The sequence below is a fragment of the Drosophila willistoni genome (genome assembly GCF_018902025.1).
Source record: "Drosophila willistoni isolate 14030-0811.24 chromosome 2L unlocalized genomic scaffold, UCI_dwil_1.1 Seg168, whole genome shotgun sequence".
Lineage (NCBI taxonomy): Eukaryota > Metazoa > Arthropoda > Insecta > Diptera > Drosophilidae > Drosophila > Drosophila willistoni.
The window spans coordinates 2,795,951-2,809,804 of NW_025814047.1; the positions used below are offsets into that span (position 1 = coordinate 2,795,951).

General features: G+C 35.8%; 1 protein-coding gene across 2 annotated transcripts; it reads left to right on the top strand.

Moving 5' to 3' along the window:
• The first annotated feature begins 1,186 nt into the window (after positions 1 to 1,186).
• Positions 1,187 to 8,411, top strand: LOC6643292 (myb-like protein Q). Of its 2 annotated transcripts, none has more exons than XM_023176304.2 (7): positions 1,187 to 1,421; positions 2,109 to 2,380; positions 2,797 to 3,098; positions 4,933 to 5,005; positions 5,103 to 6,064; positions 6,344 to 6,998; positions 7,555 to 8,411. In XM_023176304.2, the coding sequence occupies exons 2-7, from the start codon at positions 2,308 to 2,310 to the stop codon at positions 7,719 to 7,721; spliced, it is 2,232 nt and encodes a 743-aa protein (XP_023032072.1). In that variant the 5' UTR covers positions 1,187 to 1,421; positions 2,109 to 2,307; the 3' UTR covers positions 7,722 to 8,411. The 2 variants fall into 2 exon arrangements, with proteins under 2 accessions (XP_023032072.1, XP_023032073.1); XM_023176305.2 differs by having other exon boundaries at positions 1,187 to 1,265.
• Positions 8,412 to 13,854: the final 5,443 nt, after the last annotated feature.

A 13,854-nucleotide genomic window follows, 5' to 3' on the forward strand; every position in this document is an offset into this window, starting at 1 on the left:
AGGGGGCTTAAAGATGCAAGGAACCTCCAAGGAACCTGGAACTGTAGGATAAATGGAGAGGCACATTGAACATCTTGCAGCATAATTTAAGTTTTTCATCAGTTTAAAGCAAATGGTTTTGTTTTACTTAATCCACTATTTCTGCTGAGTTATATACAAAAATTATTGTGTTATTTGCATTCTAAACTCTCTACAAAATGCATTGTATATTAATAGATTGTTCGTTTATTAAACATTTGGGATAATGGATTAGAATACTTACATGTCTCTCATTACGCACATCTCATACATATATGTATGGATGTACATATATACGGATGTAGAGTGTACATACATATGTGTAGCATACAAGAGAATTGGAATTGAAATGAACTCAAGTGATGAGTGTTATTGTTATTTTATGTAAATGTTGTGACATTGTTAGGCATCGTCTTGAAAAATTTACAAAAGAAATTAGCAAATGACAAAGAAAGTAAGAACAAGAGCCAAGAATAAGACGAAGAAGATGAAGAAAAGGCATAAAAATTTCAACGGCAACTGTTGACAGTTATCCTGACACAAACACGCATTGTAATGTCTAACAAGCTTCACAGCATCCAACAGGATCCAAGCAAACATCGCATGTCACTCACCCAGCCAGCCCTGACTCTGACTGTGACTCTCTCTGACAGAATATGTTTAATATGTCTATGTGTGTGGGTGTGTGGGTGTGTGTGTGTGCGCGCGTATGTGTGTGTGACAGTTTTTGTCATTTACATATTTACACTTACATATAGATTAATAAAGTGGGCAATGTTTTTGTTTAATTTAAAGCATTTACCCACACAGGCAGGCACACATGTGATGAAGTAAGGGAAAATGCAATTTCCCGGCAACTTTCATACACCTTCCGCTTTCGTTCACCCCAACTCAGCCAAACTCGGAAAAGCCCCTTCCCCCCTCCGAAAAAAAAATCAAGAGTAAACATAACTGATTCATTATAATGCAATTTGGCAAGCGGAAAATTAACAGGTGCTCGGCAGCTTTTCCAAATTTAACAGAACTCTGTTACTTTGCTCTCTCGCTCGCTGTTAGCCAGATGCGAGAGAATAAACAAACCAAGAGCAAGTGAGAGAGAAAGTTTTGGGATGCTGTTTCAATAAATATAAAGAACTTGGCATCCTTGAGCAACAGTCGATGACAAAGCTTTGTTGTATGTGCAGTTATCACGTAGCCGCCGCGTATGACGGATGCCATCAGCGGAATCGGACTTCGAATCGTAGACGGTAACGGCAATTCGTATTGAAATTAAAGTGCATTTTAATTGTAACTAAAACAAATTACTAATTAAATGGAAAGGAACAAAGAAAAATTTTGAAAATAAAAGTGAAATTTGAAGTGCAAAAATGCCAATTGAAATAATTGCGAACAGAAAATGAGATGTTAGTTATGTGTTTTAGATAAATGCATTTATGTTTTTTTTTTTTGTGTTTTCTTAGTACTAATTCCAATTCCCGGTCTCATAAACCCGCTTCAAAAAATGTCGGCAATGAATTTCCGTTGTCTATCTCTCTCTCTTTGTCTGTGACTCTGTCCTTGTCACTCTGGCGGATGCTTTCTTTTTTTCTTAGCATTCTGATTTCCTGCTCCTTTTTTTTGTTTTCGTTGTCTAGTCCCGGTTCCTGTGAATTGTTTTGCTTTGAGTGGTATGATGGAGTGTGTGTGAGTGTGCGTTATTGTTGTTTTAGCTGGCTTTTATGCCATAAATTAAGCACACACGCACACACACTCATATATGGAGAAACTCACTCACGTTTTACTCCGCCTTTGTCTTTGAAGATAGAAATACACTTTAAGCCTTTTTCTCTCTTTCTTTTGTCGGTTTGCTCACTTTTATGATTAGTTAATGGGTTTGCCATTTCATTTTGCAATCACCTATGCCTCTTTACCCCTATCATTTACCTGGACCATTTCACACTTTGATTATGCAAGCTTTATGTAGGGTAGTTTGGATTTACCTTTTATTTTTTTTTTTTGCTTTGTGAAATTGCGTTGCCTACTTATGAGGGCAAGACTAGATTTCAGCCTAGTGGGACTAACAAAAGCATTTTTCGTGCCTTTCTTTCAAGTGCCACCCCCCGGGTCGAAAGAGTGTGTGTAAAAATAACCATCAAGAGAGAAAGAAAATTATCTTCCGAAACCAAGCTGAAGGTTTTCTCTCTTTATGTGTGGGTCTATGGTGTGGGCGTATGTCTGTGTGTGTGTTGTTTTGGTGTCCTAAAATAAAAGTGCAATAAATAAAAATTCCAACAACTAACAACAAGAACCATGACAAAGATCATCATCATTTTTGTTCTACTTTGGAGCATTTCGGATTTTGGATTATATGCTAAATGTGAGGGTAAGTCTCTTACAATCTAGATCCTAGCAATTGCGCTCACTACACACTGAATAATCAAATGAAATTCCAGATTTTTACAGCTTTGAAATTTTTATATTTATGTGAGCGCTCATTCTTCTTTCATTTTTAACAACTTTCCATTTGCCATTTTGCCTTACTTTTTATGGCATAATGAGTGGCAGTCTCTTGATTTAATGTTAACTCATACTCTCAACCATAAACGTGATTTATATTATATTTTATTTCATTTTATTTCTACATTTTGTGGGGCAATTTATATATCTATATACTTTTTATGGTGGCAACAGCTTGCTGATCAAATCCAACCAAAACAGAACTTGGGATTATTTCGCCATTTTCTATCACTTTTTCTCTTTCTTTTACTCCTGAAACGCTTTTTTCTTCTTTTTGGCCAGCTTTGCCCTTTGAGTATTTAGATGACGACGATTTCAACAACTACGACTTGGACACGGTGCAATCCCAAGCCAAATACGATGCTCACCTGCTATCCCAGCAAATGCTTAGCGATGCTGAACTGCTAAAGCAAAGAGCAGACAGTGAATCAGCAGACACAACACGGCGCTCATCTCGGGCGAAGGGCGACCAAGGGGAAGGAAGGACTGCACCTGCTGCTGGCTCGACTGAAGAGGATTTGGAACCACATAGCAGAGCAGCGGCTTGCCTAACAAATGGCCACAAGTATACACATGGGCAAAAGGTATGCACTGTTGGGAAGGGGGTGGACAGAAAGGAAAGGCAAAGTCGAATATTGAAAGCGAAATTGAAAATGTTTTGTAGGCCCTTTTTTCTTTCATTCTATAACATAAAATGGCTAGATAAATAGAAAATGTTTCTCTTAGGCTAAGTGACCAAACTTTTGTTTCTGAAATTGTTTCTCAGTTGTTTTATTTTCTATTTAAATAGCTTAATATTGATTTACTCAAGCCCATATTATTTTATCGGAAAATTTTAACACAATGTTTATGGTTGATATTTTTACACCTTATGGTGAAAAAAATATGTTGAATTTTTTATAGTGGTAAATTTTCTTATTAAGTGACAATAAAGTAAATAATGTCATCAAGTAAAAGTTATTCCTAACACAAAGGCATAACAAGTACTTAAAAAGAATGTTGTTAATGATATTAATATCCCTCATTTCTCAGTTAAATCGATTTTACTGGAATGACAATATTTTGACAAATGAAAATACCATCAAGTCAAGTCAATGTAGATAAAACAAAAATAAACATTTGCTCAGATTTATTACTGAGTAAATGGAAGTTAAACTCATTTCTAATTTTTGGTTTTCTGTTTAAGACGTCGGTAAACATATAAAATATCTTTCACGATTCAGTTAAATTAAATTTAATATTTTCTGTAAAAGGTAACATTTGAACCTATGAATATTTGGAAGAACATTGCCCAGAAGTATTGCCAAAAATGTTTTTTTTGCTAACAAAAGTAAATAACAAATTTCGTACCTTTAAAAAATTAAGCAGTTATAGAAGTATGTTATATATGTACGTATCTAGGATTAAAGAAGTAAGACCTTAAAGGGCTGTATATATTTATTAGTGGAACGAATAATCTGAGTATTCATTCATTAATGCATACAAAAAAAGCCAGTCTCCAAAAACTGTTTCTATTAGTACCTACCTACTTAGAATCTTAACAAAAAACGCTGTTTACCCACTTGAATTGAATGAATCACTCAGAGTATTCATGGAATAATTTGAGCTTATATTTCATTCACAGTCTGATTCAGCTGATAAGATAAGTCGAGTATAAAATGTCGTATGAATTCGCCCAAATAATTTTAGTTGAAGACCATCTGCATTCAGAATAACGGTACCTAATCTCATAAATGAATATCGAATACTAAATTTTAAAAATCAGGTTAAGTTCAACATATTTTGTTGATTTTTTTGAGTTAAGCTGATATTGAAATTATAGTTTTACAATGAAACTAATTCAAAAACAATTTTAATATATTATGCAAAACTAAGTCGAATAATGATTGTATTTTATTTGTTTCAATTCAAACAGAAAAATTATTACGACTTGTTAATGCCATTTTTTTTTTTTTTTTTCTTTTTAAATATTTACATATATCATTTCGATTCTTTTTTTATAAAAAATGTTTATTTATTAGAACAATCATGTCAAATCATTTCATATACTTTTTTTATTGTCAATTGAAGTTTATATGTAGTAGAATTAAAACAAAATGATGCCTAAATCACATCTATGTTAATTTTTTTTTATTCAAACTTTTGAGGAATTGAGATAAAATTTAAGTTTATGCTAATTAATGTCAGATTATGACTGTAAATGGATGGTATCCTTTGGGCAAGGCATCCAGTTGGCCATCCTTTGTGGGGAAACCATATAAAAGCTATCGATTTCTCTTTCATACCGACTTTGTCAATTTGGATGAGACAATTTTTGTGCTGACTCCAAAGGAAACATTTTGAGCAGACAATTTTTTGGGATAGCCTTTTTCCTTTCTGTTTGTTGTTCATGTTTCTTTCGTTCTTATCTGTTGGCAGGTGCCGCGTTTGGATGCCTGTGAGGTTTGTCTATGCATGGATGGTGAAATATTTTGCTGGTGGGAGAAATGCGGTTAGTTTTCTTCATCTTCGTCTACTTGTTCTTCTCCTTCTGCTTTAAGGCATGCATAATATAGAGAAAGAAACTTTTTTTTGCTGCTTCACCACAGATAAGGCCAATGTAAACAAGATGAAGTCGTCGGGAGCAGCGGCAGCAGCAGCAAGAGCAGGAGCGGCAGGAGCAGACCAGGATAAACGAAACGGCAAAGGCTATGGTGATGGTGATGACGATGGCGAAGGCGACTATTCAGATCCATATCGCTATGAGAGCACAACGAGAGAATCAACAAAACTGCATAAAATGGCAACAGGGAGGGCCAGAAAAGTTGGCAAGCGGCATAAGCATTATAAGAATCAAAAGAATTTTAATGACTATGAAGTTTACCACAGCCGCAAGCAAAAGTTGCTAGGGGATTATGAAAATTATAAAAAGCTGCCAAAGCAGCAGCAACAGCAACAGCAACTGCAGCAAAAACAAAAGCCAAAGAGTGACGAAACTGAGACAGAAACTGGCAACAAGCAACAGCAACATCAACAGATACAACAACAAGAACAGCAGCAGCAGCACCAGCAGCAAGAGCAGCAGCATCAAAAGTTGACGACTTCAATGCCCGTTAATCCAGCAAAGGAAACGCATTATCCAGAGTCAACGCCACATCCCCATACCCATCCACATGGCCATGCCCATGGTCAACCCCATCCTCATCCAGTGCACTCGTCCAGTAAAATCTTAAATTTTCCCGAAAACTTGCCCGCCTTACTTTATTACGACTACAAAACAGAGGAGCATGAACATCATCAACATCAGCATCATCAGCAACATTTAATGCATGAAAGACAACGCTTGCAACAGCAACACGAGGAGGCGGAGGCACGTCAAAAGGCAGCAATGGCAGCAGCAACAGCAGCTGTTGATAAAAGCCTTGATGAGGCGGAAACCGACAATGACAGCGATATTTTGCCAGAACCGCCAACAAAGGGGCCACCAGTAACCCCAGCAACATCATCGACAATGCCAACTTTATTTACAACAAGATCCAACGAAAGGGCGACAACTCTGGCAGCCACAAATGTAAGTGATGCCGACGACAACGACGACAACTGACTAAACTGACTCGTCGTCGTTGTCGTTGTCGTCTCCACTCGAATCCTCTTCAAAAGTTTAACCAATTAGGCAACCCAGTTCATTGTTGTCCAGTCAGCTCGAAATTCCTCCCCTTCACATTTTTATAATGGAATTTTTCATGCCTCAGTCAACTTGAATTAACAATTTATTTTCCACATTATCACATCATATTTTTTTCTCTTTTTGCTTTCTGCTTTATATACTCTCACTTACTCTTAACTTTAGGTGCAACATGAGAAGATGATGGAACAAGATGATGATGCATTTCATCGTTGGCTAACATCCACAGAGCTGAATGTTGAAAATACCAATACACTGGACGTTAGCTTGGAGCAGGAAAAAACATCAGCATCAACGATAATCGATGATGTTGCTGCTGCGTCTGCTGCTGCTGTTGTCAATAGAAGTGACAGCAGCAACACCAACACCAACACCAATATCAACAACAACAATAACGTGGCCGATGCTGTATTCTTTCGCAGCTCGTACAATGATTATAGCAGCGAATTCAATGGCAGTGTTGTCAATATTGACATTACACTAACTGCAGTTGATGTGCATCCACATGGCCATACCAAAACTGAAACCCATCAGCAAACGGATTTAATTGCAAATGGCAACAGCAACATCAACTCGACAGCAGCAGCAGCAGCAGCAGCATCGACAACAACAATGGCACCAGGAACAGGAACAACAATAGAACCAGAGGCAGTTTCCATCCACAGTAACAGCAATCACAAACAGCAGCAGCCGGAGCAGGAGGAGCATCCTCACTTGAGTACATTTATTCCACTCTTCAAGCCGACAACGATTATAGCAACAACATCAGAGGCAACAGCATCAACGCCACTGGCACCAGGGCGTATGTGCAATGTTTTAGGTAAGACAAAACAAAAGTTGAAAGCAATTGCTCTCGATATTGCTGATGGTATGTGGGTCCAGCAAAATTATAAAAGATGCAAAAAACTTTCATGCAAGCCGACTGATTTCATTCCCTATACTTAGCTGCCGTGGTAAATTTATAGTAAAAGAAAAACTTTAAGTTTTGAATGTTTTCCACTTTGAAGGAATGTAACGCATACGCCTAGTTGACTTAATCAAACTTTACTTGTTCGACAGTTTTCTCTAATTGACTACGAAATTGTTCACCAGATTGACTTTCTAGGAAGTTTTTAGTTTATTGTAATTTAAAGATCCTAGAAAATGAAAACAACTATTGAAATTGTTGTGATTTGGGTGGATTCTATGTCGAATAGGTAACTGTCAATGGGTTTAAATATTCATTGCTACTCTTTGGTGCTTTGATGTCAATTCAGCATTGTGCTAAATATACCTTTTGTATTAGTTTTCTCATCACAGACTGCTTTAACTTGTTAATGTTCTTTGGTTTGTTTGTTTCTCTTTCTCTCTCGTTTATTTTGCTATCCGTTTTGTAGGCAAATTGTATAGAATTGGTGACATATTGCCCCAGGATACGGGCAACTGTTTGCAGTGCATTTGCACCGATGCGGTTACACCGGATGAGATGCCCAGCGTCACCTGCAGCCCACACAATTGTCCGCCATTGGTTTTGCCGGATCTATTCGATGCGACTGGTTACTGAGGTTACGGGTTTGTGCTATAAGTGCTAGCAATGGCATTGGCAACTGGCAACTCAAAATGAGGATGATGATGACCATGGCGATTATGGTGGCAGACAGTACTTATAATTTCGTTTCTATCATTCTCACGGAGCAACCACAAAACTTTATAACTAACTCAAACTCGAAACGTATATAGGAATTAAATGGATTTCAATGTCAAAGCCCTCCCTTACACAAGAGAAAACCAAATACCTATCAGCAATACATATATCAAAACTTGCAACAAATAAATCTTATATCTATCTATATACATATATATATATATATACATTTGTGTAAATCGACTTATAGAGAGACATTTTAGAAAGTCAAAAGGTCTAGTTGATAAGCTGTGAATGTTTATGCATTTTTAAATAAATGGACCCTTCTTTTCCCTCCCCGCAACTTCCTACCCTACCAATAGCAAAGAAAACTATAACAAATGAGTGTATAAACCAGTAGAAAAAAAACATTTCCAAGAATTTATAGATGTATTTACTATAAAACTAACCACAGAAACCATGAAAAGAATTATTTATATGGATATCTCATGATAACTATATATAAATACATATATCTAATATTTTCTTTTGTCTTTAGTTCGAGTTCATTTATCAATCATTTTTCTGACTGATGTGTGAGAGACAAAAAAAAAATGAAAAGAAATAAAGACATGGGCGTGCAAATTTTTCAATATATATTTATATATACACAATGCATACTTATGTATATGTAGAATCAATTAAATTAAGAAACCGAAACAAGAACAAAACGACAACTGAACACATGACAAATAATGAATAATGCGAAACATTTCTTACATTGATTTGCCCAACAAGTAAATACATATATACATATACATACATATATATTGATTGATTGATTGATTGATTGTTTTGAAGCTTCTTCTTTAGACCTAACTAAATACATTTAACTTACATATATTTACAAAATATACGTAAATTTTTTGGATAATGGCCAAGGCCAAAAACCGGAATGCTATAGGCAAAAGAAAGGACACCATATCTCTTGTAGTAATATTGACAAACAATTTTTAATGCATTTAGATTAGAGAATCTTCATCAATTGCAATCATTTTCGAATGTTTTTGATTTCAAGTTTCGCGTGATAAAATGAACAAAATTTAAATGGATTAAAAAAAAAAAAAACCAAAAACGTAATTTTAAGCCCAATAACTAAAATACTTAAAAAGTAGCTACAATTATGAATAAGATAAAGAGTATTTGTTTTACAAGACTGATTCGCAAGAGCAAGAATTGATTATTTTTTAAACATTTTAAAATTCGATGCTTTCAAAGACATTATATAATTTTGTTGTCTTTGAAACACAACTTCTGGATCCCACATGCATGCTAATACTTTTCTAGTAAAGGAAAGTGCAGTCGAATAGATGGAAAATTCTGTTTTATGTAATCGATTCTTACTCTTCGAATTTGTCTTAAAGTTTTGTGTTTCAATTTAAATTTTATATACCATCATCTAAGTATATAATTATAGTTATACATATATATACATACATGTAATGGCAACCTATAATGAAATATGAAAATCAAAAGGAAAAGTCATACGATACGTACATACAATGCATGATATTTATTATTAATATTGATGTGGAAAACCAAAATGTGGAAATGAAAAATACATAGAGTAAACAATTTATTGAATGTGTAAAATATAAATAAATGTAACTACACACACACACACACACACACCCGCATACGGAACATAAACCAACTATGAAATGTGTATGAAATAAAAATAATTACGATTATGATGATTGCCTAAATAGTTTCATCCCTTTGGCCACATTTGGGTAAGTTTCAGCTTAATTCCATAATACCAAAACAATTTATTTATATAAATATTTGCAAATTTACATATTTATATATCTTTGTGTAAATGCTCAATCACCCTCGCTGCCCGATTCGAAACCGGAGTCCTCTTGTAGTGTCAATTCGTGCCAAGCTCTAAAATGTTCGCCAGCATTAGCAAAGTCCAGATCACCAACAATACCATCTCCAGCTCCCACATCAGCGCCCAGACCCACGACAATGCCAGCATCGGCGCCTGCCTCTCCAGCACGTCCCACTCCATCGGCTTGTCTATCCTCTGTCTCTGGTCCAGCTAGTAAGCGCCTTCTGTTCTGGGCAATTCGCTGTTGCAGCAACTCTCGATACTGACGGTTTTGAAAATATTGCACAGTTAGCTGATTGTCCCCACCACCGTCCATGGCCAATAATATTAGTAGTAGAGTGTTAAACGAGTTTTATCAATTAATGACAATGAAAATTTACGCGCTTTAGAAAGTTTTGGAATTTTGACGAACTGTTCGTTGTGTAGAAAACTGTAGTGAAAATGATTTTATGTTCTACAATTTGAAATTCATCTAACTGACATTCAATGCAAAACAAACTAGTTGGCTGGTTTAGTGGGAGAAGGGAGGGAGGCAGGAAAATGTTACTGGGTAAGACGAGTACGTCCGAAATTGCCCAATTCATGTGGGAAGCGGCTTTATTAGTTTTTTTTCCTCTGTGCCTTTCCTCTACTGGCAGTTTTTGTTTTTGGTTTGTGGACCGCAGCGCAATCAACGCCGGGCCAGGCAACCGCAAAGCACTTTCCAGCATATATAGAAGCATGTGTAAGCGGAAACGGAAAAGGCCCCGACTCGGTCTCCCTCTTGTATCGGTTGACTGACCAGCCATTTGGAGCACACTCACTCACACACACACACACACACACACACACACCCTCTTGCCCACATACGAACACATAATCCACAAATGTTCCTTATTGATATATTTTCTGGTCAATATGGCGTATGAGTAATATTATTATGTGATACACATTTTTTGAAAATTCACAAACTGAAGCATATATTGTCATTCTTTACTTTAGTTCAACAAACCGTTTTTCTCTAAGATAAACTCCCTACTTAAACTACCCTTAAATTCAACAAAGACCATATTAAGTTTACTTTAGTTAACCCATCAAACAGGGACGAAATTGGCAAAAAAAACAGGCCCCAAAGAATGCCATGAGTGACTATTCGAAATTGATTATTGGCATAAATCGTCTGCTCAGCTTAAACGTCTAATTTTATATCGATATCTTTCGATTCGCAGACCACATTTATATTTTTTGGTTTTCTATTCTATTCGAAATTTAAATTATTTCCCGACAACTTTAATAGTCTTAAGAGATCCTTGGTTCATAGAATTATCTTGGGGACTTTAAATACAAGCTGTATAATGATTCTTGAAGAGTGAGATATGCTATATTGAGTTATTATTTGTTTTTGATTTGTCTATGTTTAGTTGAGTTTGAAGTCGTATATCTCAGTTTTAAGATATTTACTAGAGAATTTCCGAGTAGTTGCAGTAGCTGAAAGGCTAAGGTCCGAAAGCATGAGGACCTGATGACATATTTACATACATATGTAGTTTTCCTTCTCTTTGCTTTTTGGTTTCTCTGCTAATTAAATTTTCGCTTACATACATATGTGTACATAAATGAAAAAAGGAAAAAAAAATAAAATGTTGAAACGAAAAAAACTGGTTAATAACCAGGACAAAAAGTCGACAAGTGAGACAGAGATAGAGCGAACAGGAAATGGTCATAGGACGACAGTGAGAGGAGGGACCAAACTATGCGCACTTTTGCACATTTTTAATTACACACAAGCACATTTGCATTTGCATTTGAATTGCGCATTTTACAGGCTGATAAACCGGAATAAAGGCAAGCCAAGGATATGGAGTATGCCCCGCCCATATAGTGTTTAAACTTTGCAAGTTGACAACGAGGTCAAAATATAATAAAGGAAGCCAGAAAACAAAGAGCCAATTATGTGGCCATTATGCGAATATTGTTCGATTTCATTTCAACATTTTGTGAGTACTAATGGAGTCCTTCTGGCCATTTTTTCTTGTTTTTTTTTCCGTTGGGCATTTAGTTTATTTTCTGCATTGCCTTTTCAACTTGCTGGCCTTCGTAATCTGTTTATAGACTTCATGGCTTTTAGCCATTATCTCCTTAAAAGCTTGATTGCATGTCTGTCGATGACGAGATGCTTAAAATTTGTAATAAAATTAATTCTCTTTGTATTAGCTGCCTCTAAATGCTTTCGATTAGCTAAGCACATTAGGCGAAACGTCATAAAGTAGTTGAAGGAAAGTAGTGAGAAAGGAAGAAAAGTTTTATATTTTTGTTTGATTTTAAATTTAAAAAAATAAAACAAAACCTGCTGTGACTAGATATTAATTAATTTTATCGTTTTTAGTCTATAGAAAAGGTATTTGGTAAAATGTTTGAAATTCCTCACGTTCGAACGTAGTTCAATTAAAAAACTTAATAAAAAAATTCTGCAAAATGAAAACCATGGAAACGAAATGGAAGCTTGGCTTAAAATTAAAGTTTTTCAGGAAGTAACCAATTGAAAATTGTGAGCAGGACACAAAAACAAAGAACTTAGATTTCACTTGAAAAACAATGAAAAGTGAAAATTTGCTTTGACATAAAAGTAAAAATTCACATGGCTGAAGAACCTCCATTTGCCAAGCAAATAAGTGAATTTGTGATAATGTCTCAGAGATGATAACAAAGGATAACAAACGAGACGGGATCGATTGCTTACGTGATGTTTTGCTATGAGACATTTTACGAACTTTCTATTTGTCACGTGCCGTATAGAATCCAAGGATTCTTTCCCACAATGAACTCATATTTATATATATTGAAACGATTTATTAAAGGGCGCAACTATTCACTTTGAGTAGCCACGAACAATAGATTGAAAAAGCACAATTTTCATATAAATATCTTTTGTATTTGCCTAAATTGTGTCATTGCCTAATGACAATTGAACTTTTAATTTTTGTGTGTAAAACTGACTCACATTATTTATAAATACAAACAACTCAAACAATTCATTATATCCTTTCAATGGATTATAGAAAACATAGCCTATAATTTTATTAGTTACTTTAGTTATTCAGCTCGAAATTCAAGAAACTTAAGTGGATAATAACATAACAAATTAACTGAGATTAGATTAGGAATATACGAGGAATGGAGTACCTACCCCAAAAAGATACCCCAAATGAACGCTAATAATATGTACTTCCATGTTTATTTCAAGTTCATGTTCAAAAAATGGAGCGGTGGCAAATATTAGAAAATTCAATACTATTGCACTATCTTTTCTGATTGCATGTATAAGGATATTTGAAATTCAGCAAACTGGTTTCTAGATTCATTATTAGGTATTTACCATCTGACTTCAAATCGGTTTTTAATGACAAGCTGACGCCGTCAAAAAAGTTATTCTCCTATCTATGTGGAACGTGAGCAAAATTCAGGTGGCAGATGCCTTGGTTTAATTAGTGTAAGCAACACTCCAAATTCCAGTTCCCACACACTGCCCCCCCTAGTCTCATTCACAGCTCCTCTATCTCTGACTCTCTCTCTCTCTTTCTCATTCACATTTCAGCGTATGAATACCAAATGAGAAATTTCCTTAGGCGGTTTAATTTCGCTAAGATGTGTCGGGCCATCCACACATACAGCAGCATTTTGAATGTGGGTCAACTCAAGTTAAATTATTGTGGGATGCATTTTACGCCCAGTTGGTTTAACTGAATGGGAATAGCGGGTATAGAGGCTGTGGTATGGGGATTGGGAAATGGTTGCTCCCGGGTTACAAATCCTTTGACAATTTCACCATTGCAACATAATTAACAAGTTAAGGCGACTGACTTTATTTTGTCAGCGGCCAAGTCAATTTAATGCTGTCAGCATTTATGTGTGTGCGATAATCCTTTGATCTTAAATAATCCTTCTCAGCTAAATGGCTGCCAGTTTCAGTCCCTCCCCGTCTCAGTCACCCATCTCAAGCATTTCTAAGGCTCATTCTCACGCCCACACTAACACCAACCACTCCCTCACTTGCATATGCATATTAAAAGGTCACACTTTGCTCTTATGCTCATTTATAAGCATTCATCATTCATTTGGCAGAACAAAAATTCCACAAATGCTCGTCGCACATCGTGCCCACCTTTCCCATTCAACCTTCTCTCACCTCCATTATCAGCC